This window comes from Hippocampus zosterae, chromosome 17 (assembly GCF_025434085.1).
Source record: "Hippocampus zosterae strain Florida chromosome 17, ASM2543408v3, whole genome shotgun sequence".
Taxonomy (NCBI): Eukaryota; Metazoa; Chordata; class Actinopteri; order Syngnathiformes; family Syngnathidae; genus Hippocampus; species Hippocampus zosterae.
This window is the reverse complement of record NC_067467.1, coordinates 8,129,364-8,157,181: the sequence shown is the minus strand read 5'-3', so window position 1 is coordinate 8,157,181 and position 27,818 is coordinate 8,129,364. Positions and strand designations below refer to the sequence as shown.

Genomic DNA, 27,818 nt, shown 5'->3' with positions numbered 1-27,818 from the left:
TGTGACTCCACTTAGTCACATATGGACCAGTGGTGGGAGTTCAAGAACGTGTCAAGTGAATCCTGAAATGTGTTTTGAAATCCATAATACATGTTTGAGGATAATTGCTGGAAACATGTGAAATAAACGATGCAGTTCTCAACTAGTACTCAATTCAGTTTTACTGATCTATTGGGTGTGGTGAAAACAGGGCGTAGTGACAGACTCGGGCCCTAGCATGAGTCACCCCCACCTCAACTATATAAGAACTTAAGCACCTTGGTTAGGATCAGCGGCTACTTTAGAGTGCCTCATTGTCAGACATGCATGCGCACATGTCACGAGGAAGAAGGTGGAAAAGCAAGGGGGGAGGCATTGAACAAATTTTACGGCCACTGTATAAGATATCCTCTCCTTGCTGAAGCCACTTGCACTATTTGGAGTGTAAACACTAAACTCGCGTTACGCCTGATCTCTGCTCCAGTGTGGAATCCAGTCGAGCAAAATCTGAATATTGTGTATTATGGATCAGTGTGCTTAAAAGTGAATACCCCCTCATTTTTCATTTTAAACACACCGAGTGTTTAATCGCAGAGCAAAAATAACTTGTGACTGCAGCGGGCCCAATAAGAACAATCCTGTGACTGCCGCTGCCCTGCATACTTTCCTCCGGAATGGAATGTTGCTGCTCCAGGCAAGCCCCCCCCCCCCCCCCCACTTGTTGGAGCTCAAGATCGCTATTTAAGATCTTATTTAACTCCAAAAGTACACGCTTTCTTCGACCAGATTAGGATTTTTTTCCGCGCAAGAAAAACAGACTCTTCTATTTCTGGCTTCCCCCCTCCCGGCGCTGACGTCAGCACTAAGTTATTTTCATGAATGGAGGGGGCGGTCATGAGGACGCGGTGACGTCAGTGCTTGCGGAAGCGGGAGCGTGGAATGTTAGTAACATTGTTGTTGTTTTGGGGTGAATTGAGTTAGCAGGACGCTCCGCTCGCAGGCTGGCTGCGTCGCCGTCTGCCGGACTCAGCAAAGCGGCTTCGACGGCCTCGTTTTCCCTGGGGGGGGTTAGGTTCCCACCTAACCGGACATATAAATGTAATTTAAAAAAAATATTTTTATTTTTTCCGCGCATTCCAGTCCACGTGGATCCACGCGCACACAAACAGGTGAGGTTGTTTATTTAAAATAAGTTGAGATATGTTGCGAAAATGCGGAAATCAAAAAACAGTTTAAATCGACACATGTAAAATAAACGGTGGCCAAAAACGGCTTACTTGAGATCTTGCGGTTACGTTGAAATAAACGGAGTTGACGTACGAGTGAAAGTCGAAAGCTTTTAAAAGTAGGTGCAGTGAGCGCATACATTCTGGTGAAACGTTAAAAGTCGTAGTAGTAGTACGACTCGGCTACCTGTAATTTAAATAATGATACACGAATGATTGTCTTATTTTTTTTAAACTGAACTGGTGTTAAGAGTCTGTAAAATATATGTACCACACTTCTGGTTTCATTCTGAGATGGGGCGTAAAAAAAGCCCAAATTCCAGCCTGCTTTTGATATTGGAATACAACACGTGGTGTACATTTTCGACATGTCGGACAAAGGGCACCATAAGTCGTCAGACCACCGGTGCTGGCAAGGCGGGAACATATATATACATCAACAATACATCTCTTCCCAGGGGAAAAAAAACAAAGTCTTCTCATGTGGATCATAGTGTCGAGTTGCAAAATCATGCACTTGTAATTAATGTTATGAGTAGTTTTTTTTTTAATGAACGTGTGAGCTCAGTTGAACTCTGACACAACCCCATTTACGTACGCTCACTGTTTGAGTCACTTCTTTCACTTTAAATGTCACCAACTTGCATTTTAAATCTTGTTCCGGGTGGGTGCACAGAATGTGGGAGTGGGCGCTCTCATCTGTCTTGAGGTGAACATGTGCCCACCCCCACCCTTCACAGTTTTTTTTCTATTAAGTCCGAGGGCTGACTCACTTCTTTTCCACTGGTGCCCTTGTTGCGCGAGCACGATGAAGCACATGAGATCCAGACAAGGGGATATGTATTTAAATTGTCACCAGTCATTGACTACTTTGCCCGGGATGAAACGCGGCAGCAGAATGCAGAGCGCTCATGTGGCGGTGGTTGGTTGGTGGAGTGTTGTGAAAGTGACATAGCTGCGGTGAGCAATGTGATGACTCACAGGGATGTTTGCTCTGATGTGTTTTTGCCTCGCTCGCTCTGAGGGAGGGAGGCGGATGATTGGCTATGCAAGCCTGCGATTTTACTCACGGGTAAACATCATTTGAGCGGCTAATAATACCTTGGTTACACCTGCGCAATCGAATGAGATCCAAAGGCCATGGCTTCCTCAAACAGACATTGCTTGCTTTGTCTAATAGTATGGTTTTCTGAAAAGTAAATAAAAAGAGTTGAATGAGACAAGCATTTTCTTGTGTGCAAATCCCTCATGACATGAACTTAAATAACAGCTGAATAAACCGTTATTCTTGACTTCTTCATATTGTTTCAGTCACGGTGGCCCTCCAAGCAAAATGGTAACAACAGTGTCACTGTTTGTTTGCTAATCTGATTTGGGATTTACTGAGTTATGTTCACACCACAATTGTTTGGTAGAATGTTTTGACATCGTATTACCCGCTTAAAAAGACTGCAAATCAAAGTGTTGAGTAAGTTGGCAACTGTAATTGAAGTCGATCAAAACATGGCCTTTCATATAAAGCCATGGTTCATTTGCCACTTTTTAGCATGAGGCTAATCTGTGCATTTGTTTCATAATTCAGACTTTTTAAAAAAATGATATTAGGCTTTACACAATGAGGATTTTGGGGGCTGATCACCGATTAACAATCTGCGAGGTAAACCCCCCCCCAAACAAACGGTAACTGTCAGCAATCTGATGATAGACCAATCTATCCAAACTATTTCAACAAGTTGTTTAAATGGCCAAAACGCATGCATCAGTGAACCCCATTGAAATGCATTGGGGCAGGGGGGTGTTACACCCAATTTTTTTTTTCAAAAAAAATCTTGATAAACATTGCATACATAGATTTTTAAAAATAAATAAATCAGACCCTATTCGATATGCTGGGAAAAATAACGATGGCAGCACAGAACATACACGGACAGTTTGCTGCTGTGTTGAATTTTTCAGATTTGATCAATGACATCACAGATTGATCGGCAACTCATGATTTCATAACCGATGACTGATTTTGCAAAAAAACCCGGCAAATATCTGCCAATTCAGTGCAGCCCATCACATCTGTCTAAAGTCCAATTGCAATACAGGGAAAAATGGGCAGACCCCCCTCCATCCCCGAAATGGAGAAAAGCAAATACCTGTATTGTATTTTGACTTGTGACATGCTATATAAATCAGCATGTATTGTATGTATTGTATTGTATTGTGGGGGTGCATATTGCAAACACCTCAAAGAAAAACCGGAGTCTAAATTTGAACTTGAACCTCAGAACTGTGAGGCAGATGTGCTGTGCTGGACTCTCTCAGCATGCGATTTGCTATGTGTAAAGCAATTTTTTACCATGTTTTTCACTTCATAAGTGGGCAAAGCACAGAAATAAAAACTGCATGATGCAGTGCAGTTTGATGCCGACTTGTCAATCAAAAGTGAGCATGATGATTTTTGTCAAGACAGACTTTTTGAGGTAATCTCTTTCAACTGTGCAGGGGTGCCTAATGAAATGACCTGACAGTTACACGGTCGCACGGCGAGCTGCATCCTGCTTTCACCCCGCCGGTTCGCCAGCCTAGGTGCGGCTCGGGCCAAGGTTATTTATTTGGTGGGATGTCATTGGGAAATCCTCGCTGGTTTGGACAGGTCCGATTCGCTGATACACATTTTGCAACTTCCTGATTCCACACAGAGTGAGAATGCAAGCTGGCAGCACACATCCAGAATGCCTGAGCTTGTTGTTTTGGAGTTCACGGCGACTGCTAACCGTGAGCTTTTGTCTGCTGTTATTCACACACGGCTTTTCCATGTGGGCTCATTTTCCCAGCCCTCATTCTGCATTCTTGAAATTGTCTTTGGAATACAGCGCGTTCTCCACCCTTTCCGCACCACAGATCTCCGGTGGTCATGCCAACCGTTGCTCGGGCTACTTTTCCTTCCTTTCTCGTGAAACAACGGGATTTTCCAGGAAACGTCAGATCGGGAGGGTGCGATTCCCTGCCTGCCACTTGGGGCTTTTAACAGTAAACAGCATGACTCACCGCTCGGTTATGCGCCGCGTTTCCTTCACACCGGATCCCGACGAATGTGCTGTGCTGGGGGAAAGAGAGTGGAATTTGCACATGTTCAGGGTCTGTTGGATGAATTTCAACAGCCACCTGGGGAGAAAAAATAAAAAAGTGCCAAAAGATTATCTGTCAGAGGGCGGCTTCAAGTCTGCCCTCGGAACTAGCAAATAGAAAGAAGGAAAACAAGGCGGTTGTGTGTTGCTTATTTTTGGAGCGGGCCGGGCCCTCCAGTTACCTGCCGCAACCTTGAACTTGACCAGATGCTTGAAAAACAAAAAGAAAAACAAACACGTCATCAAGAACATGAGTGTTTTTCAAATCGTGCTTTGCGTTGAAAAATCGTGACTAAGTTCAACCACTTTGTAAAAAAAGTAAAATAAAGTAAAACTACTCAGCAGATGTAAAAGGGAACCCAGTACATTCACGCATACAAAAGTCCTAAACAAATTCAACGAAAGCATTAGAGCTCAAATGAGTCAGAGTAATTTGGGTACCTTGATTTAAAAAAAAAATACTTGAGACGTTTTTTTTTTTTTTGCCTCGGGCATCCTCTTATTTACATGTTCATTACCAAGACGTAGTCGTCAAGCTAACCACAACAACAAGTATACAGTATGTGCTATGCATGACAGTAACACCCGGTAAGAACCCAACAAGATATACAGTACCTTACAAAATGAACAACAACGCCTAGGTACCCTTTTACGTTTAATAGCAGCATGTCGCGGTGTAATGGCTGACTTGGCTCTGGGCCATTTGCCGTTACAAACTGTTGCTACCAACTTCAACAATACAATAACATCCTGGAATAATGTTCAGTCGCTAATTAAGGTCACGGAAAAAAAGACAATTAGTCTGACATCGTATTGTAAGGCACCTGTTGTCAGTGTTTAGTGCTAACAAGCTCCTGCTAGCAAGCAGGCAGGTGCCTGCTAGCAAGCGCTTCAGTGCCCCATATATATTGCCGTTGGATTAATTTTCTAAAGCAGTAGGTGTAACGTGTTTTGTTTTAGCCGGCCAAACGGCAACTGTGGTACTGACGTCACTATTTGTCACAGAGACCAAAAATCTATGCACAGGGGAAGGGATTTGTCGAAAACCTCGCCGTTACTAGAAAAGAAATCGTGCTCTAATCACAGCTTAAACTGGAGTATAAAATGTTGCATATCTAAAAATGAAAACCTGTTGGCCATTCATTATTAAGTGTAAATGTTTTTTTTTGTCTTCTCTGTCATTAACCAAGCAAGAAAAATACAAACTTTTATTTCAATTCGAATACCCGATTATTCGATAGGATTTTCAGTAGGATATCCGAATAGCAAAATATTTGATAGTTGCAGCCTTAGAATGCAAGGAATATTAAATGTGGAGTGAATATGTTACTTTAGCGTTGCACATCAAACGTCCGCAGACGAGCGTGCTTTGACGTTGGATTGTTTTTGAAACATTTTTGAAAAACAAGAGAAAAATAGACCAAGTCCAAAAATATCCTTGAAAGCGTCCATTTCAAAGTGGTGCGTCCGCCCAAAACAACGCGAGACACTCTCTGCTCTCCACATCAGTCAGGGCCTGCGTGTTTATTGCACGTATTGACTCGCCGTGCCGTCTTTTATCTCAAGCCTTGTGGCAACAGATCACTCCGAGCTTTGTCGCGGATGCGCCATTGTGTCATTCCAATGCAGTTATTGCCGGGGATTTCTGAGGTAATGCAATGTCAGAGATTTTCTCGGACAAAGTTAAAGAAACGACTCGGCACACAGGAAAATTGTCTTCAATATCGGCGGGAGCGGACCTCTGAGAGCGAACGACGGTTGTTGCTCCGCGATCACACTCAGCTCCCGCTCCGCCGGTTCGAACTTTTATTGCAAAATACAAGAAAGACCCTGCCCCAGAAATTAGCATACCACGCCCCCTGGTCCGGCCCCTCGGTAGTGATCTGATCTACCCGAATACACAAGTCACAGACTTTGCTGATGACTAATGTCCACCTGGGCGCGACAGCTGTTCCCAAACTGTCTTTTGGTATTCAACAACTCTTTGTTCCCAATTTGTTTATTCCCACTGTGTGATTGAATCTGGCCTTCGCCCCCCTTGCTTTGATGTGATTACTCAAGAAAAAGGCCCTCCGCCCAAACGGCCGACACCTCTGCGCTGAGCATGTCCAGCTCAAATTAACCAAACCTTTAAACATGATACAATTTTGCTCATAGATTCTTCTAACATGCAATTAGGTGAGTTTAGAAAAAAAAAGTCAAGAGGGAGGAAAATAACAACCTTTCCGGGATGCTGTTTGAGCAGTTCAGATTTTCTCACCATAGGAAATAATCCGTTATGACGTTTAAAATTCTCACCTGTAATAAAATTGACTTGGATTAAACTCAAGGTTCATAAAAGATGCACAGCAAAAAAAAACAAAAACAAGAAAATGAGGTATAACTGTGCAACAACTTATCACAAGATGTCAAACAAACATGATGTAAAAAAAAAACAATTGACCCGACTATATTCCAACACGATTTCAGATGGCCAAAAAACAAAACAAAACCATATTTCCATTAAAAAAAACATGAATTGAGCGCAATTTCTTCTTTTTGACAAAAATGAAGAGAAAACCCCTGATAATAACTGGACTCAAAACCAATTGACGGACAAATTCACTATCAGTTTGCGGTTAGCAGCTACGCAGGACCTGCTAACCGTCGGAATCATCATTGGCATCCAATTCCCAAATCACGTGCAGATGGTTCAATGCTTCACTAACTGCGCTGCCAAGCAAATTGCGGTGCCCTGGTGCTATTTGTGTGAATTTAAATGAATATACATGCATATATTTGGCGGAATAATTGCTCACCTCTTTGTAAACGAGCCTCATTGATAAACGTTGAAATCGTGAACACAATCGGCGATAGCCACACGCTGTTTACAGCGTTTTGGAAAGCTGCTGTAGAGTTCTCTCTCCTGTGGGAACCTCGGAAAATAGAATTGTTTATTGAGTGCTTTCCATAAAACAATAACAACATTTACTGTAATTAAAATATCGAAAAGATATGTGAATCCACAGTTCTACTGTATATTGAAATGTTTTTATAACCGACCTCCCGGCATGTGCGCACAGGCTACATTTGATTTGTTTGGGCACGTGAACTACAGCAGACACATAGGAATTCCAGACATTTTGTACACTGCAACTGTTGTTCAACAAGTGAGGAAGAGTCTCAGCCCCCCCACCCCCCTTGCCCCTTTCCTCGTTCCGTTGTAGTGGAGTGCATGGCGGGACATCTTGGGTTTGCGCCGGTGAACATTTGCATGAGAGGTTCCGGCACATGTGTGTTTACTCAGGAATGTGGTTTTTGTTCTCAAAGCGAGCCATCTGTGCCTTTTTTTCCCCTTTGGAGGTATTTTCCCAGACTGCCTTTGCAGAATGGCCTCGCACGAGTTGTTTTCTTGATTGCGTCTGTTGGAAAGGGGGGGGGGATCTGTCCCAGTGCCTGGATTCTATCATGCGAGCTCTTGTGGAAGAAATTTCGGCATCTTGATGAGGATAACCGTAGAAAAACACAAGTACATGGCTGAAGAATTTCAGGAAAACATGGTCTTGGTTCTCACCAGAGGCCCCCTTGTATGAAGGAAAGGGGCCTCCCATACTGCTAACATGCAACACTTTTCCATTATCTTCACAAGGAATATTCCCAGGGACCCCCATGCTGACGCAACAAGACATTTTTCAACTACTTGCATATGAGGAATACCATATACTGTATAAATATGTTTACTTCGGCGATGCAGCTGGGTAGATGTCGCTAGAATCCCGAAACAGGACTTAGTGGTTGGCTTTAGTCATGCGTTTCAGCACACTGGAACGCTTTGATGTTGGTCTCTATCCTGTCAACTGGGATGTCATGATTTGGCTTCGGACAGCATCTTCAAAATTGCTTTTAAAAAAAAACATTTGCCTCAAGCACTGATTCCCAAAATGTGCTATGCCAAAGAATACCTGAATCAATTACATCACATCACTGGTCACCAAACTACGGCCCGCGGGCCGGATCCGGCCCACCTCCACATTTGGTCCGGCCCCCCTGAACAATACCAGAGAGTCTTTTGATTTATTTTTCATCCATGTATATTGTATTTTATCATAAAATTTGGCTTTTGCAATAAAATATTCCTTAGTTATGAACTATTTTCATGATTAACTATTAGCTAGTAACAATTTCATAAACACATATAACGTGACATTTGTTCCATCTTTCTGTGGTCTGTGCCGTTATCTGGCAACACCAGAAAAAAAAATCCTAAACCCGTCGCTCTCAAAGAGAACGTAATCATGGCGCAAAAGTGAGGTAAGAGAAAAAAAATATTCAGAATATAGGGAATTTAACCCAAAATGGAGAAACATTTTTTTTTCAATGCAAAGAAAAGATTGTCTGTCTCATCTGTCAGTGGCGGTATTCAAATAATACAATCTGCGGAGACACTATGAATCCCGTCACAACAACGAGTACGATTTTTTTGTATGGGTAAATGAGAGCAGACAAACTGTCAACGCTAAAGATAGGAACGTTAGCTCAGCAAAATACATTTGTACGCCAAGCTCAGCTGAACCAGCCATCTGTTCGGGATAGCTTTCGGTTTTGCTCAACTGATAGCAAGCAGCGGTAAGGAGAGTTTGTCAAGAAATGCATGAATGCTGTCGCGGAGGTGGTGTGTCCCGAGAAGAAAGACATCTTTAATACCGCGAGTGTATCAAAAAAAGTTATTTTATTTTGTGTGGGTTTCTGGGAAACCATACATTTTTACGTCTAGGTACTCTTGCAGTCACACCTTTGCTGTTACAAACTGACCCCGGCCCCCCCATCAGAGAAGCGAAAAGTTATGTGGCCCTCACAGGAAAAGGTTTGGGGACCACTGAATTACATGTTCAAACTATATATCATGGGTTACTGACCTGAAACTGAGATTCATGTCTTGGCTGCGAATTAATGCAAAGGGCTACCACTTTGATGCCCACTTCTGAATTCATGAATGTGAAGATTGATCACGTCACAATAATTAGGAAACATCAATACGCAAGACTGTATTTATGTACTACATTTTTAAATGTATAACTGTCCCAGAAAATCACAATGTCCCCTCAGTGGTAAGCTATTTTTGGTTTGGTTGGGAGACTCAGGCTCGCGGGCGCCGTGTCAGTGACCCTTGCTGTATATAAAGCTGGAGTGGCATCAACTTCTTTGGTTAAATACAACGGTGCCTTGCTTTGAAAGTTTAATTAGTTACGTGACCACACTAACTGAAAACATTTGTATCAGTATAAATCGTCTTTCCCCGTTGAGATGAATCAAAACAATAGAATGTCGTCATCCCACAAAAAACACAACTAAAATGTGTGCAATGTGTTTTTAATACGGAAATATACTTTAATAAAATAATTAAAGAGACCTAGAGACAAACAGTTTTTCAATTGCGACTTAATGTGGTATGTGCGGTTTGGCCAACAGGGGCAGTATAATATAGTACAAAGACACAAAGGAGCAAGACTTTTGCAGCTACTGCGAGGGACTCGGTAAACTCCTGTACCTAGTTTTTCGCAGAGGATAAAGAATCTATGCACTGTTCGAACAGCACGACTATCGATGTTATTTGTTAGCCCATCGATGGCATTTTGCATCGTGTTAGCATTAAGCTAGCAAAGTTGTGTGGTTGTTTTAAATACGCAGTTGAATTTGACATTAACTTAAACTGTGAATGTTCAAATTGTACACACAGTCATGTTTTCATGGTTTCTTAAAAATATTAAATATACTTCAGCCTTTTAAGTCACACTTGGGCCTGCTTGGCAACTGTATTTTAATGTTGGTCATGATGGTGCGACTATGAGAGCCAAGTAATTATTGAGGTGGTACTTGGTGTAAAAAGCCTGAGGACCACTGCCGCCCCACCCAAGGGAATATTTAGAGAACAGACTTCCCAGGATATCACTTTGAGTGAAACTGTCGACTTGGCAGAAATCGGTTCAAGCGCGGCGTCTAAATTTACCCCCGCAGAGATAAATATGGGCATGCAGAGGCTCAGGGAAGCCCGGCGAAAGAGGATCTGAGCAGCGGGATGCTGATAGACGACATTGTCTGCCGGTAAAAATACACCCGTGACTATGAGGGAAACTATTCCACCGTGACACGGGGAATTTTCCACAAGCCGTTCCGCTAAAGGTCAGCATGACTGTACGGTAAATGTAATGCTGACGTGACAGTAATTTACGCGCTGTCATGTGGCGGTGGGTGTTACGGAGGGACCCCCTACTCACCACCTTGTTGGCAAGGTGGGGGGTGGGGGGACTTGTTTGCAGGCTGTGTGAGCTCGGCTGCTGCGGTTATGAATGAGCCTTGTTTACCCGCTCGCTGACCATGTGACTCATACTCCCACGCCCATTCACAGGGACGTTGCCATGGCAGCCACCGAGCATGAAACACGGCACTTCCAAGTCCTGAAATAGAGCCCTTGCTTTTGGTCACGGGGTTGTTTTTTGGGGGTGCTGTGGACACCCTGCTCTGTGACAAGATGGACTTTTTCCCAAGAGTCCAGCTTCTGTCAGGGGGGTGCTGGCTCATTCTTGTGAAAGACATTGTTGAGACAATCGGCTCAGCTGAAGTCCTGCTGTCCTCTGCTGGTACACATGGCCAATGGCAAGATGCTAAAATTGCTGGAGAGGCATTAAAAGCTTTCAATGATCTACAGTCGAACAAAAAGTTAGGGATCTGGTGTTTTTAGGTGACATTTTCTGGATGCTGTCAATTTTGCAGTTCAGCTCCCAAATGGAGAACATTGAACAGCTGGACATGTGCATTACAAAACCGAGAGAAGGTCAAATGAAGTTCACCTGTAAAGGTCATAGTGCATTTTTAGATTCATCCCCAACTTTTCGTGGAGTAATGTACAGAATCAAAATTAGCTTCCAATTTATCTCTTGAGAGTTTAGCTAAAAAACTGTATGAAAACTTTATCAACACAAGGCTTTGTGGCCAACAGGGTGCCACCACATCCCATTTTGCAGGTGTGCCATAATAGAGCAAGGGAAAGTGTTGGTGAGGGAAGCCAACAAAGACATTAATAGGGTTGTGCATTGCATTTGTGTGATCATATGTGTGTGTCTGCGTTTGAACAAAAGTCGTTATGGAGGATGCATTTGAAATCTGAATGGTTCCAAGAAACGCTGTAAGATGAAGAAGATAGAGTGTTGCTAAGGCCTTGCTTGTGCTAAGTGGAATAATAAGACGTTACGAGTATCCTGAGTGACTAACACTGTTCCCATCTACTGCCTCAGTTCGTCTCCTGTGAGAGTGTGGCAAGTTGTCTGCATGCAGGGAATGACGACTCCTTTCAAGACGAGCAAAGCTTTAAAGGTAAGCTCCGGATGTGACACCATTTTGGACTAGATATCAGGTCCTCACGTTGCGTTTTCCGGGCCGCAGGTCAAGAAGGAGTCGGGCGAGAATGCCCCGGCCCTCAGCGACGATGAGCTGGTGGCCATGTCCGTGCGGGAGCTGAACCAGCACTTGCGCGGGCTGACCAAGGAAGACGTGGTGCGGCTGAAGCAGCGACGGCGCACGCTCAAGAACCGAGGCTACGCCGCCAGCTGCCGCATCAAGCGCGTCACCCAGAAGGAGGAGCTAGAGCGCCAGAAGACGGAGCTGCAGCACGAGGTGGACAAGCTGGCCCGCGAGAACGCCAGCATGCGGTTGGAGCTGGAGGCCCTCCGCGCCAAGTACGAGGCACTACAGTGCTTCGCCAGAACTGTGACCCGCGGTGGGCCCCTGTCGCCGGGCAAAGTGGCGACCACCAGCGTTATTACCATCGTCAAGTCGGCCAACCACAACAGCTCCGGTCCGACACCCTTTTCGGCGCCATCCTAGTGTCCGCTGGACTGGGCTCTCTTTACCCGCCTGACCCTGACCCGGCCTCATCCCGCACAGAGAGGAACCTTAGTAGTAAGACTGAAGGTGGATGGACAGGATGACAAGCACCAAGTGATCTTATGCTGCATTCATGACTCTCCCTTCTCCTGTCCTTTATCTTAACACCCATTTTACCCTAAAAGTGTACACAGACCTGACATCGCTGGGTTGCCTTAGGGGCTCACCCCCCAATCCCTTCAGTTTACACTTTGGAACAACATTCCCAACCCTTTTTTTTAAGGCGGGTTTTTGTTGTAGGTCTTCGAAAAGTCACCGTAAACGTCCTTGTTTGTATTTTGTTTCAGACATCATTTGGACAGGCGTGAGGCCATCTGTATTTAACAGCTGATCTCATGATGGGCTTCCACAAACTGCCAAGCCAGTGCCAATGGCCTCAATTCTGTCTGAATGATACCTGAAATGAAGTAGGAAAAAAAAGGGAGGTCTATTCGTGACTTTTGGTACATCCTGTATTTATTTGCACTATGCAAACCACCTGCTCCTCCCCCCTGAAACCGTCCTAACAGCACTGCCAGGGTTCATCTTCTTGACTGAGCACAGAGATTTAGAAAAATAACGACAAAAAAAAAAGTCTGACATGCCTTCGGGTGGCAGCACCAGTCTACATTCTTGGTTTGAAATGACGTCAAACCACACCGAATCATTTCCAAGCACATCAAGTGCTGCTTTCAAGAAGGACCGAGAGATCCTTTTTTTCCAAAAAAGATATTTGCATGCCTGGCAGTCCACTCTGTTCATGGCGTCAGCGGATTGCGTTTTAATTTGTCATGTAGCAAGATAAGTCAACTGCATTTTGACTTCACCGGGCAATCACAAGTGTTTGTTGACCTTTTCACACCGTCTTCCCCATAGAGCACTTATAAGGATATTTTGGTTACAGGATAGGACTACACCAATCCAAAAGGTGTGTGTTGACAGTCAAGAATTGATGAGAGTGTCATAAAAAAGGGGGGAGGGGACGTGCCATGACTTTGCTGCAAGAGCCTGATACAAGTGAACAGCTACTTTCTGTCCAGCGGCACTTACTGTGTGAATGCTGAGAGACGAGCACTGTAGGGAAAAAAAGCCTCGTTCTTGGAATGTTAGTGTCATCAAATCGCAACTTTATTCTCTTATTAAATTACATTTTTGGGTAATTTTTTTTCCCCCCTCCATAAAATGGTACATTTTTTCTCATCAATTTAGGAGTATTGTAACGTTTTTTTCTACCAAATCACAACTTTCTTTTAATAAGTGTTTTCGTAGAATTGTGACCATTTTCATTTTTTAACTTTTCTCTGGGAATTTGTTTTCCATAGAACTATAAGTTTTTGATCTTATCACACATTTTGGTTTCATAAAAATAATTTGTCATGACTTTTACCATAAACTATATTTTATTTGTAATTTTGGGAAGTAATCCTTTTATGAAACATTTTGTTTCATACAAATGTTAACTACATTATTCTATTTCAGCTTTTTCCCCGGATTTTTAAAAAAATTATTTTTATTTTGCAACTTTTCGAGAGGATTAAATTAAGGACTATTGTCATGTTTCCATAAATGTATGAATTTACTTTTTGTTATTGTTCTCAAACAAAATGCGCTTCCTTTTTTTGTTTGTTTTTTTGGAGGGGGGGTTAGTCCTAGCACTTATTGGAGATGAAGATTTTTTTGTTTTTTTTTGAATAGCTCTCAATTTCCTTTTTCTTACCAGTAGTTTGACTTCGACTTGGTGACGGAGTCTCTCAGCATTCACGCACAATTTCTGAGAAGACTGCAATTTCTAGTTCGGTTATTTCTGGCTCTTAAATGCCACTTTCTGGAAGGTCATCCATATTGGATGAAGTTAAAATAACATAATGACAGGTCTTTACCAAGAAAATACTTCTTGTACATTAAAGCTTTGGACTTCAGGCTCACTTTCAGCTGCGGTCACTTGACTCCGTCCAGAAAGTAAAAGCGTAATTCCTACTGCAGAGTCAGGCCAAGTGTTGCTGCTGTTGACTCAGAAATACTGCCTATTATTTTCATTTTCAAATTTGTTTTCCCTCATTTTTGTTTCCGGTGCTTTTAACACACTTTTCAATGAGAACTCCTGACGCTCGTCTCATAAGCAGGTTGAAAACTCAAGGAACCGTTTGGTTGCCATGGCAACCAAATGTAGGAACCATCCATGCTTTTAAGGCATTGGAGGAAAAAAAAACGCTTGCTCCCATCAAAATCTTCTCTAGGCCAAATGAACATGACTTATGTCCCCTCCCCCCAGCCTGAAAGAAAGTAGACAGATTGGGGGGAGGCTTTGCTGCTGTACAACCTGCTGTGACCTTACAGTTGTGTTCTTACTCTGTTTTTGTACTTTGTATCTTATGTCCTATTCCTGACACATAGGTTTTATATTCATAAGTACATGATATAAATATATTACATATTTTTCTATATTTAAGTTACTATCATGGGAGTGGTGTGATTTACGTAACCGTTCTTTTGAAGTCCACATACTATTTGTAATTAATGGCGAAAAGGTGTCCAGACAGTGCATTTACGATGAGAAAAATACTTTTGCCATGACTGAGTATTTATAGGCCACGGACCGCATTTTTTTGTTCGTTGCTGTGTCCACACGACTGACGTTTCACACAAGATGCCGTTGTTTTTTGTTTTTGTTTGTTTAACTTCACTTGAATTATGTTGACTTTCTGACGGTTCACTTTTGATGTAAAAAAAAGTGCAAAAATCCAGACGGCCATTGCGTGTTAACATGTTTGACTCCCATGTGTTATGTAAGCATGCATGTACAGCAGACGTCGTGTATTATTGTTGACGCTTATTTGTTCCGACTTCACTTTTAACGATGATGGTGATGCTTTTGTAACAGCCGTTGAACCATACCTGAATTTCCACAGCTACTAAATTGGATTCTGTCACTCCGCAATGAACCCTGAGACAGACATGTAAAAACAAAGACTATTGATATACGGAAGGTTTCAGCCGACAGCGACCTCATGTGGCAAAACGAGGCACTGTTACAGTTCACACTTCAGTTTAGAAAGTGGCAAAAAGAACAGACAAACCTTAATCCAGGTGAATCAAGTATGTTGCCGGCTCCCACATGCATGCCAACTGTAAAATACCAGAGGGAAAAAAGTAGCCACTTCACACAAAGCAGTTAAGAGCAACATGTATAAGATGAAGATGACGTGACCTTTTTGGGGCTGTGTAAGCAGTCCGCTTCTTCCCTGGATATTTCGCATACATTCTCCGATGAGCTATGATGATGGCAGTCTAGAAATGTGCTTGCATAGATGAGTGTTGACTCATTTAGTTGTCCAAACAAGCTCGACCAGTCAAACAAGCTACAAAAAGAAAATCGTCTAACACTTTGGAAAATCACATATAGGGAATGTGGATGCAATTTATTGCTACGTTTTGCTAAAAATAGCTGCGGAAGATAGCGGACGTTGTTACTCTGCTCTTGCGTATTTATTTCACTCATCTGTTGAATTTTCATTGAGACAGCTAAATTATTTTTTGTCAACTCACTTTCTGATGTGCCCCCCCCCCCTCCATTGAGCTAACATGGTGTGTAAATCCTGTTTGTCTCTGCTGCGTTCTTTTCAACCATGCTAAATTATTCCACGACAATGTGTCTGCTGTCTCGTTTTTGTACTCACAAATAAAAATTTCTCCTTGTTAAAAAAACCTGGCACAAATTGGCTCACTTTAATTACTCAGTCACACATACACAAAGGTGTCTTTATTTTGTATGATTTGAAATTCCACTATGTAAGCCGTCTCAAAAAGAACAATGATCAGTCCAAACTGGCATTAAAATTATGACAAATGTACAAAATGGCCAGTCGACAATTTTTAAAAATGCCTTTATTGGTTTTTTTAAAAAAATCAGTCTCTTCAAAATGCAGAACATCTTTCACGCAAAATGTTTACAGATGTCTCTCAATAAAATAGAATAGCGCCAATTCAATAAGTGAAACTCATATCAATGAATAAAAGCAAAACAAAAAAATCAAGTAATGGCAGAAAAAAGCACCTTCTGACTTAAGTTTCTATATTCAAGTTCAATTTGATTGTTTCTTATGTAACAAAAAATTCTTGAGTTGGTGAATTTGGGTTTTGAATTAGCTGCAAGTCATTGCCATATGAGTGTGTCATGAATCTGCCATTATCTCCGAGTTTCACTTTTTGAACTAACCTACCAAAAATAAATTACATTTTCCATGATATAATCATTCATTGAGATGCACCTGTATAGTATAATTACAATCAAATCTGTAAATATTTTAATAGAGAATCCATGGAATTATAAATAGTGGCCCTGATACTAAAAGGCGGAGTGAAAACTATTCACAATAAGCGCAGATGCTACAAATATGCCTTTGTAGTTGGACTATCTCAAATGAAAACAACTCCCACTATGTAAGAGGTCGACTGTGACATGGAGACGCATTGCAATACATACAAAAAAAAAAACTCCGCAGTGATATATTGTGCAGTTTGAAGTACCCGCTCCAAAACCAGTATGTCTGTCCAGGAACTTAAGTGCTTCATGACTCCCAAACAAGACCAAAAAAAAAGCAATCCTCCGCCATAGCCACACTCCTGGAGTCACATTTTTGCTTGTTTGATATGACAAAGGATGTTAATTTGTGTGTTCGTTATAAGGCCAGGAAGGCAAAAATCTCATGTTGCTGAGCGACATTAGTAAAAACGGGTTTATCCGAACAACGTGTATTTGGAGTAAGCAGCCGTTGCTCAACACTGTGTTGATGACAATTAAATACAATCCAGTTTTGTGCTTTGTGAGATATAACCATTTCCTTGGGGGGTGGGGGGGTGAGGACACACTCACCTCGACGTCGCAGCTTACAACTCGTCGTCGGACATGATCAGCATGACCTTGTCCGACTTGCGGGAGCCCTTGCTGGAGGTGGAGGGGGCTTTCCCGTTGTGGCACGGTGGGACCACCTCCTGCGTGGACTGCTGTGTGTACTGCTGGTAGGCTGGGGAGAAATTGTGAATGGCATCTTGCACCATGTCGCCCGGATTGATGGTCTCCTTCAGGCCACTGGAGATGCTCTGCATCGACGGGATGCTCTCTATATCGGGAATGTGAGCGTTGTTAATACGTGTTATGAAAAAGTTGTAGGTAGAAGAAAGAAAGTGAAAGCGGGTCACGGGTTTTACAGGGTTCCCACTTAGCAATCAGCTAACTCTTTATTTGACATACCGTTTGTCAAATTTTAATTTTACAGGTCGGAAAATGAAAAAAAAATTGAATTAATTCTCAAATAAAGTACACCAAGAAACATTTTAATTTAGAAAATACAAAACTTCAATTTATTTGCGAATAAAAATATATTTTTAAGTATTTTTATTGATTTTAGAAGCTTTCCCTGAAAATTGAGAACTTAATTTTTCAGCTTTTTATGGATTCTTATGAACTAAGGACCCGTGGGAACTCTGTTTTAGCAACACGCCTATGCCATGAACAATTACAGAGCAGCTCAGCCTCTGGCTAGCGGACGTAAATATTGCAGTGCATCTACGATGCAAAATCATATGACGGCTTTCATGGTTCCCAATGCGAGCCCGACAGTTTGACGTCAATTCCATTCGACAGCAAAAGGCGGTGCTGTATGAAATGTCATCATTCCACTTTACACATGAGAACCAAACCCATCCAAACAATAAAAGGATGTACTGTACTGCATAACTCCAAACACCTGTTTCTAATGTTGTCTCTGTGTCCAGTTAGTGCTTCTGACTATGTAAATACAAGCATCTCCCAGCTTGTTAAATCCAAAGAAAAAAACCCCCAGCAACACAATTGGTGTTCACTCAGGAAACAATCTCACTCACGTGGAACGTCATCCTTCTTCTCCTGGTAGACAGTGCAGGTGAAGGCATATCGCAGGACGATGGCAGCGAAGAACATCTCCATGCAGATGATGAAGTTCTGCCAGCCGGCCGCCACCGTGCCGGCGCCGACTTCTTGCCCATCGATATAAAGCGCTTTGGGAATGACGTCGCAGCGTTCCAGGATGGCGAGGACCATGCCTTAAACGGCCCACAAATTAACACTGGCTCTCTTCTCGGTTCTGAATGTGAATATTCCGTGTGGGACTTTACCTTGCCAGAAGGACAAGAAGATGACAGACTTGATCGTGAGGAACTTGAGCACGGGCTCGTATGGCCTGAGTAGGTCGCTGGTGGCGAAGAAGAAGAGGAAGAGGGCGTAGAGCGACAGGCTGACGGAGAAGTTGTAGATGATGGTGATGTACAAATAGCCCCCATTGACGCTGCAGAGAAAACAACATGATGACAACTGTCCTCATAATGGATTCACCTTTGTACAATTCAGCTTTTGACAAATGGGACTGAAGGGGTAATTTCTCTCTCCATTATCATCTTTGTGCCGAGAGGTTTGACCGGATTTTGAACGAGCCAGACAACACAGATGGTCTCGTGTTTCAACAAGCAACAAATGGAGGTCTTGTTTCAACTCGGTACCTCAGCGTGCATCTGATCAATGAATTGTTGTTTATTCAACCGTCAGCCTGCCTTTGCTCGTCCTCTAGGGCTAAACAGACTAATTACTGTGGCGCAGGGAGGAACCCACAGCAGGCTGAACAACATGAGATGATTAAAAAGAAACGTGGTAACATTCATCAGCGGGAGAGCGCTCGTTTCCCCAACCCAGAGGTTGGGGGTTCGATCCCCGGCCGTTGCAACCATGTCGAAGTGTCCTTGAGCAGGACAGTGTTAATCCCCAGTTGCTCCTGATGCTGCGTCGCCAGCAGGTGAACGAGGTAACTGTAAAGCGCTATACAAGTGACAGCCCATTTACAAATTCACCCGCATAGACCGTTTTAATGACACTTTCAGAGTCAGGGCTGAAGATGCGCCGTGAAAAGAACAGCTCTTGAGGAGATGCTTTGGGGTGCTGTGGAAAGAGCCGCCATCACTCACACATTTGCGCAATTAGAGCAAATCAAGCGGCTGGAAAAGAGCGAAAAAGACAAAATAAGAGAGAGAGGCGCAGCTCACTTAAAATCCCCATCGTGGTATTTGCCGTAGGCTTGCAGGATAATGGTGATGGCCGCCATGATGGGTTTGACGATGCAGAACTGAAGAGTTGCCTGGGGAACAAACAAATAAACAAACACACCATAGGAATGACTGGGGAAGGACTGAGGATTTGTTTGGACAATGACTACAGCTCGCAGGACACCAATGCGCCCAGTATGGATGATCCGTTATGGATTAACCAGATACACATCTAATAAGCTCGAATGCACAAGCTGCATTGTAAATTCTGCCTGTAACAAGTTTACACTCCTCGGGTATTAAATAAATTCATAATTTGGTTTATTATCGCGCTTGTTGTTGTTTGCAGCGGTTCAGGCCTGCACCGAGCTGTTTCTAATATTTTAGCTCCTTTGAAGGGGGCAAAATGACAATACAACTAAATAACCATGAATGACATCCGGCGAACGTATTGGATCCGATTCGAGAAGTGTTCAGAGTGCATATATACAGGATACAGAACAATAGGCAGCCTCTTTGCTGCAGTAAGAGCGTTTCGGTTGTCAAAATCCAAAGAGGATTTGAAAAGAAAGAGGAGAGCGCCTGCTGTTGACGTCTGCTGCTGCGTCAGGTTCAGAGAGGCCGTTGACCCTCACGTGTGCTTCTCGACTCCCACTATGTGCCTCTCGAAGGCAACAGTCTGAGTGGGCGGGGCTTGATAAGGTGGACCGTGGTGGGCTTAACTAAATTGAATGAGTAATCATGCAAGAGACTCAGCTTGTCCTTTCTGCCAGTCGTGGTGGCGTTTTGTCTCTTGGTGCGTGCAAAGAAAAACAAGTGGGCACGATTGCCTCTGACAAGCAGGACATTCAGGAGGATGCAAAGCACGTACAAAAGTCAACTGTATTTCCTGCCGCAAATGAATTGAGAGCAAGAGAGCGAGAGAGACGGCATCCATTCAGAGATGTGTCACCTTTAACCTTGAATTAATCACTATATACGCACTTTATCCGCGGCTTTCGTTTCAGGTCTATTTTATAAAGAAAGCGACCCGGCAGTCGAGTGACTTGAGAAGAAAGTGCAACCGAGTCAACATTATTATTTTGCTAAATGCGCTGGCAACCCGCGGGCATTTTCCATTAAAAATGACTAAATCAATTTTGAATCATCAATTCCCAGCTCAGAATGACCCGAGGCTTTTTCCTTTTCATACAATTTGCACTTGCAATCGTTCACTGGTGGCAACTATCGACAGGCCAGATTTGTTGCATCCTCCCGAGTATTAATTAAGAGTAAAGCTACTCCCGCTTTGACTTACAGTTCAAGCGCCCCAAAGCGCAGCTTCTAAAATTGATCAGGTCTGACTTATGCAAGAAGTATATCAAACGCAGGCCATCTTTTGATATTTAGCTCAATAGTGATGCCACACATGGCACCAAGACATGTATGAATCTTTATTATCCAAGTGGTCGCACATTGTTACTTCTATTCTCTTCCCACCTTGGAAGTCGGCGGCCTTGTGTTCAGGGATAACTTACGTCAGGGGTGTCAAACATGCGGCCCGCGGAGGTTCGATCCGGCCCGCGGGATAATTTAAAAGTTAAAAAAATGCATCAAAGACACGGAATGAATATTTTAAATGAAATGCAATTCCTGGATTATCCAGTTTTGATCACAGTAGAGGACATCATTGTTTTGATCGGTGAAGAAAACAGCAGTCTCAGTATGTCACAGAGATGGACCCAACGCAGCAAATGATATGAAAGCGCTAATCAATGCTTCTTGAGACCAAAACAAAGAGGTGATATTTTGGTGATTCATAGCACAGTATGATATGTTAATGGTTCGGCCCACTTGACATCTACCGAGTCCGTATGTGGCCCACAATATGAAATGAGTTTGACACCCCTGATTTGCGTCATGATTAATTCCCCCTGTAGACTCAACAGGGATGTGCTTTAGCTTACGTCAGAGGGCACATTCCATGTACATTATGGTAAAACAAGAGTGAAATTAAACGAGATGCTGCAAACACACTAAACACCAGCGATTTGCCCGTTATGTTTGCTTTAAAACGACAGCAGATCCCCTGTCAAGTCCAACGTCGCTCAGGTCGTACAATATGGAAATTCAACCGCAGTTTCCTATTTGCAATGCGTGACTGTCAAAGGAGCAGGAGAAATTGAAGCTTGTACCTGTTTGCAAAACCTCAAAAATCCAATGGAGTAGCTCATCCCACCCAGGCAGCAGGTGCCATACAGGCAGCTTGACCTGCACAATAAATAAGAAACCATTCAGATTCATTGCGGAGGTCTGTGCAAATACAGTGTAAAGTGAAAACATTGCGCTTACTGACAGTGTGGATTAAAAGTGGGCAGTTGGAAAAGCCACAATGAGTGGCGCGTCATGACAAGAGTAGCAAACATATGAATTAATCTTTCCTGTAACAGCACCTCGAGATGGATAAGAAAGCAACTCACTGTATGGGCTTTCCTCGAATCTCAGACATGATTCCACTCTCTCCTCCGAGGTATTCAAAGGACAGACTCAGAAAATTGTATATGACAAATGCTGGAAGAAAAAGAAGAGTCACTTCAAAATATGTTTGAACAGATTGCACAAAACAAGCCAGCAAACCCCCCCCCCCCCCAAAAAAAAAGAATTCCAATCACCTTCAAATGAAACTTCATTTAAAAAGGAGGCTGAGCAAACTTGGACGCGATAAAGAATAATTAGTGCTACATTATGGAACAATAAATGTTTCACTTCTTACATTAAGAGGCTTGCGAGGGTTGTGTGTCTTGGAAATCCCTTCTTAATCCTTTGTTGCTATTTCAAGGAGGGATTAAATGAAGCTAATGCAGATGGTGCCCAGTAAAAAAAGGGGGTGTGGGCTTTTTGGGGGGATTTAGGTGGCGTCCTGGCTTTCGGACGTGTTGCCGCCATCAGTCAGCCACAAAATTGCACCTCAAATTTGAAACTAATCTCCTCAATAAAATACCCCCCCACCCCCACATTCGCTCTCATATCAGCTCGCGATTCATTTTGCGCAGAATCCTCTTTTCCACGGGTGAAATATTTGACAAATTAGCATCAATATGTTATTATTTACAACGCACACCTCTTCAGATTAAATACACGAGCCGAAGATAAAAATTCTGCCACTATAAAGAAAACACGCCTGCGTTTTGACTGACACCGCCAATGTGTGATTATTAATTCGAATGATTATTGCAAGGCATGTTGGAGTGGGCTACAACTGAATTTGATCATACAGTGAGCTGTTTGGAATATTACACTACCCTGACAGAAATAGACGCAAGACATTTGATTTCTCGGCATGATAGTGTGCCATTTTACAATAATGCAAAACGGCAGCCACCGTAGAAAAGAATTTGGTGTTAAATGTGAAATGCGTTGTCGTCTTGCGCTGATCCTCAAAGTGTGGCACGCACGATCCCTCTGGTGGCATGCAAATGAATCCCCGCCTAACTACAATTGAATTTGACTTCAGTTTTTCATAGCGTGGCGGTCAAACGTTTTAAAGCACTTACAAACCTGCTACTTAGGGGAAAATACTGTATTGTGTTTGATGAACACAATACAACTACATTTAAATATTGGAGAGCCAAGTGTTTTTTTTTTTAATAGTTGGTACTTCTCTTGGATCATACATGTGTTGGTGTTCCTAATGTTGTGACTGTTGCGGATAAAAATGTAAACGAATAGGCTGCGTAGATTCAAATACAAAAAAAAAAAGAAAAAAGAACAACATCACTGTAACACATGTGGGAGGATCCACTTTCCACTCAACAAGAACCTCAACGGGTGTGGAAAAACTTGTTTGATCGGTTGCATGTTTTCATTGGCAAACGGTGTAAATGTGGACGTCGGGAAGGTTGGGTGGGGGGGGGGGGGGATCTCACATGCGCGTAGGACGCGCACGTACCTTCGTAGCAATCTCGAACCGAGTCGAAATAGACGTAGTACTGGTTGTTGCCGATGAACAGCAGGCTGAGCCAGGAGTCGAAGGCGTAGATTGGCACGATGAGGAGGATGCGGATGATGTAGCGCTGCTCATTTGGCACCGTGTAGGAGCGCAGGTGTGTGTAGATCTAAGAGGATGACACAGAGCATGTGCGAAAAACATCAGAGAAGTCCCATGAAAATGGAGAGTGAACAGCTGAAAAACATATTGCTGTGACACTCCGCGTTCATACAAAGTATTCAGAGCATCTGCTTGTACATTCATAATGCACTTTGTGTATACAGCGGGGCTATGATTAATTGCGCTATTTCAAATGCTTTTTGTGAAGATATGCCAGAAGAATGCAGCGGCGGAGATTCATTAATTTTCAGGATGTAACTCGCTGCCATGCCGTGATAAGTGACAAGATCTATTAGAAGAGCGAAATGGCTGTTTGTGAAACGATGATAACATGAACATTACAATCAAGGCCGCAAATGTCATTTTCCAAACGGGCTGATTCATTGTTTGGCCTGCATAATGTGACGCAGGGCCCAAAATGTTTTGCGCATAACAATTTTTGAACATTTGCGGAAGCATCTCCTACTCTTTTGTTATTAAAGTAGTTTTCATGAAGTTTTTCCTTCAGTGTGGCTGGTAAAAACGGGATTATGACACCGCCTGCTGCTCTCTTGCATGCCCTTGATGAGCGCAAAAGGAAATTGTAATTAATTCTGCAATGCGGAGAGAATACCTTTCTTGGAAATAAAAAAATATATATATGTAAATGAAGACGCAACCTGAGCCAAGGCTTGCAACAAGACCATAAAAGGAAAGACCTGGCAGAACAGTAACCTCTGATTCTTTACAATTGAGTGAGCAAAGGGCAATTTAAGTAAATAGTCCCCCTCTGTAACCAGGGTAGCACAGAAAAGAGATACGCCAAACATCTGTCGCCGTATAAATCAGAAACTCGAAAGGCATACTGTAGGTGCAACCAGGAACTTGCTTGGCCTGTATTATGCCTGCGTACAGGAGTAAACAGCTTTGGATACTGAAATAGCCCAGCATTGTCTTGCCATAAGGCAAGACAAGGCAAGCCACGGCAGATTTATTTATGGAGCACGTTTCAAGATACAATGTAACTCCGTGTGCTTCAAACAAGTACAGAAAAAAACCAGGGAGGGAAAACCAAAGGGAGTTTCCAAAAATTTACTTTATAAAACATGTTAAAGTCAAGAAATATGATGAGGTTTCTAAAATAACTAAAAAACCTTTAAAAAAAACCTTGATCAAAGGAAAGGGAGGGGCTGTTTTTAACCTGGGATGAAGAGCATTTATACTCGCGCTGACTTTACTTCTGTGGGCATCTGATTCCATTTGTGTGCAGCATAAGAGCTAAATGCAGCTTAATCTGTTAGCTTTGAACTCAGGGCTCGACTAAGTGACCCAAGACTGCACATCTCAGAGCCCTACTTGGGTTAATATTCACTTAGCATCTCTAATGTATTCAGGATTCCAAACCATTCAGTGAAGGACATTTTGTTTCATCCAACTGTTAATTTGCTCAAGACAGCGGCACAGTATGTTAATTGAACGGATGTCATTTGGGGACATTGATAAATATAGCTACATGTCATCTGCATAACCACGATAGCCAACGTTAGCATTCTGAATCATTGGACCCAAAGGTAACATATGCAGACTGAACAAAAAGGGGTCCAAAGACTGACCCTTGGGGGACTTCAAATTTCATGGCCATTTGGTCAGATTCAAAACTTTCAATAGTAACAGAGTATCGTCTTCCCGCCAAGTACGACTGTTCGATTTAATCTCACCCAAGTCAACATGTTGACCAGTATGGTATGATCAATTGTATCAAAATATGCACTGAGATCCAACAGGATGAGCAATGACACCTTACGTGCATCAGTGTTCAATCTTATCAGAGTCTGCTGGAGTTGATTAAAAAACACTTTCTTGACAATCTTGGCTGAAAAGGGAAGACAGTATGCATTGTAGCAAGACATTTTCGCCCTCAAAAAAATCTTAGCCAGTCAAGTTGATGATTAGTAAGACCCATTAGCGGATTAATTGAGCATGGGTGAAAGGCTGAAAATGGTTTCCAGAAGAATAGACACGCACATCGTGTTCATGTTTGCCAGAAATTTGCAATTAATTGGAATCGCTTTATCCAACGTATACACTGTTACAGTATTTGCTGAACCCCGCTTAGCGCACGGCCTCGACATATTTCACTGCTGATGCCGCAGTGTTCCGAGTAAATGATAAAACCACAATGATAAGCAATCATCAGCAGTGGAACCCAAGTGCACGCAAGAAGGAAACCTGTTCAAAATCCAAATGTTCCTTTTAAACTGTGATGCCCTCGTGCAGTAAAACCATAAAAGAGAGGTGGCACAGAGCTGAAGAGCAAGCCGTTGCTTTGGAACTACCAAAGTGAGCTCGGTAAAGGTGAAGTGCGAGGTAATAAACTTTATGGATGGAACAATTGCTTTCCGTCCCTTGGCGAGGGAGGTGAGCGCGGCGTGTCATCTTCAAGCCATCTCTGATTACACATATTGTGAGGGGCACAACCTTGATGCATTCAATAATGTGCACATTAAAATGTATAGCAGGGATGGGCAATTTAAATGCTGGGGGGGCGGCACCGTTTTTCATTAGAGCTACTGAGGTGGCCATTTAGGACTACAAACTCCGTCACCAGGTGTTTGACAAAAATGATATTTGAAATATGGACAAAGAAATTAGACAAAGAAACACTGATAAAACACCATTATAATATATTTTCCACAAAAAACAATGGGTTTCCTCCACCCGAATAAAAACAAAAAACATAGTACAAATAAATAAAATAAAAAATGTAACAAATGTTTAAATCATTTTTTAAACATTAATCAAGAGTCACTTTTATTAATTTGCTTTGTTGCACAAGGACAGTACAGTTTGTAGGAAAAAAAATATTTTTGAGATTAAAAAATAAAATCATGTACAGCGGTAAGTGGTGTTCGGTTATATTTACATTTTAGACAAACGAGTTTCATTTAATCTTTTAGAACTTTATATTTACTTCTATTCATGTGCACTACATTTTAATGAATAGGTGGGGCTCCAGTGCCAACCAAAATGTCACTGCACATCACTCATTTAAAAACAAAAATTAGTCAACTGAGTTCGCATGATTGAGTATGTGCGCCTTGCTGCATGGCCTTTGGCCGTCATGGTACAGAGCATTTGCATGCGCCCACCCAATACTGAGTGATTTAAACCAGAGTGTGACAAGTGGATCTTAGGTGTACAGTAATTGAAACTGAAACTAATTGAAAAAAAAATGCTGAATATTCTCCCTGAAGTCTAACAACTTGTATTTGTTTTATTTTTACACTTGTATGACTAGCTCAAATTTTACAATGTTACTTCAAAAAAAGTTTGAAACAAATCCTGCTTACCTGGTGGCACGTGATGAGCAAGGCGGACCACACAAAGATGCCAGAGAGGCCACGGGCGGTCATGGTGTTGAGAAAAATCTGGTCCTGCAGAATGGTGCCATTAGCCGTGCGAATGAGGGTCAAGTTGGACATATCTGTCCTGTCTGGGATGATGGGGGCGCTCAGGTGGACGATGGAAGTGTTCTCCAGTGAGGCGTCCATGTCGGCCACCGAGATGTTCATCTAAGCAACACAAGTCATAATGAGACATATCAGCAAATTTTATTTATTTACAGTATGTGTGTGTGTGTGTGTGTGTGTGTATGTATATATATATATATATATATATATATATATATATATATATATATATATATATATATATATATATGGGGTTTGGCTCTGCTGTTTGTTAAGATAAAAAGATGAAACGGCGCTATTAATTGTACCGTTTGCCAACTAATTAGGTTCACCTCAATGTTAATAGATATACTGAATCACAAATTCTACCTGTAAAGTCCACAATTTGGGTTATTATATACTTTTAATACATATATATGATGACTGACTCTAACTAAACTCTTACAAACATCTAAATTTTCGCACAGAGTTTTAAAATTGGATTTAAACGGGTTATACAGGGATACCTAATGTGTTCAAAAGTGCTCACCTTGTCCCGAACTGCGGCGCAGTCGACACAATTGCCACAAACGGCGAAGAAGCGTCCCGGAATGAGCGTCAGCAGATCAACATCAGAATTTAATCGCCTTTCACGGTCGGCGGCCGCAGGGGTCAGGCGTCATTTATGAGCGGGCTGTCGAGTACACGCCGACTGAAGGTCCAACCGTCTCCACTTCCGTGTTGCCACAGGTAGGCCGCAAGCTTGCGCCCTGAGGTCGAAGACCGGAGGAAACACCACAACACAAGAAATAAAACCAACCAACCCCCCAAAAAACACCCTCAAAACTCCCTAAACGACAACTAACTTTAAAAGTTGTGTTTTTATTCGGCACCTGTTGAATAAAATGAGCCGAAACGTGTGTCAAACGTAAAACTATCGCGAGGAAACACTGAGGTTTGCGGATTCGGCGTCCGAGGGATAAACAGATTGGCAACAGGTGAATGCGTC

General features: G+C 42.6%; 2 protein-coding genes across 2 annotated transcripts; one reads left to right on the top strand and one right to left on the bottom strand.

The window, feature by feature from the left end:
• The first annotated feature begins 677 nt into the window (after window positions 1–677).
• mafk (v-maf avian musculoaponeurotic fibrosarcoma oncogene homolog K) lies at window positions 678–16,767 on the top strand. The gene is made up of 3 exons (XM_052049036.1): window positions 678–1,148; window positions 11,596–11,674; window positions 11,744–16,767. Exons 2-3 carry the CDS (start codon window positions 11,630–11,632, stop codon window positions 12,182–12,184), a joined length of 486 nt encoding a protein of 161 aa, XP_051904996.1. The 5' UTR covers window positions 678–1,148; window positions 11,596–11,629; the 3' UTR covers window positions 12,185–16,767.
• tmem184a (transmembrane protein 184a) lies at window positions 16,090–27,818 on the bottom strand. Its single transcript, XM_052049011.1, has 9 exons — window positions 27,360–27,818; window positions 26,711–26,932; window positions 23,223–23,388; window positions 21,754–21,844; window positions 21,469–21,544; window positions 19,295–19,386; window positions 18,377–18,546; window positions 18,107–18,304; window positions 16,090–17,343 (listed from the first exon to the last, which is right to left on the bottom strand). Exons 2-9 carry the CDS (start codon window positions 26,930–26,932, stop codon window positions 17,111–17,113), a joined length of 1,248 nt encoding a protein of 415 aa, XP_051904971.1. The 5' UTR covers window positions 27,360–27,818; the 3' UTR covers window positions 16,090–17,110.

Bases quoted from the DNA above. Each gene is read 5' to 3' on its own strand.
- mafk (XM_052049036.1), top strand. From the start codon at position 11,630: ATGCAGGGAATGACGACTCCTTTCAAGACGAGCAAAGCTTTAAAG. The intron at 11,675-11,743 runs GTAAGCTCCGGA...TCCGGGCCGCAG, and splicing joins AGACGAGCAAAGCTTTAAAG to GTCAAGAAGGAGTCGGGCGA.
- tmem184a (XM_052049011.1), bottom strand. From the start codon at position 26,932: ATGAACATCTCGGTGGCCGACATGGACGCCTCACTGGAGAACACTTCC. The intron at 19,387-21,468 runs GTACAAGCTTCA...TTTGTTCCCCAG, and splicing joins TTTTGAGGTTTTGCAAACAG to GCAACTCTTCAGTTCTGCAT. The intron at 18,547-19,294 runs GTGAGCTGCGCC...TTTTCTCTGCAG, and splicing joins TACCACGATGGGGATTTTAA to CGTCAATGGGGGCTATTTGT.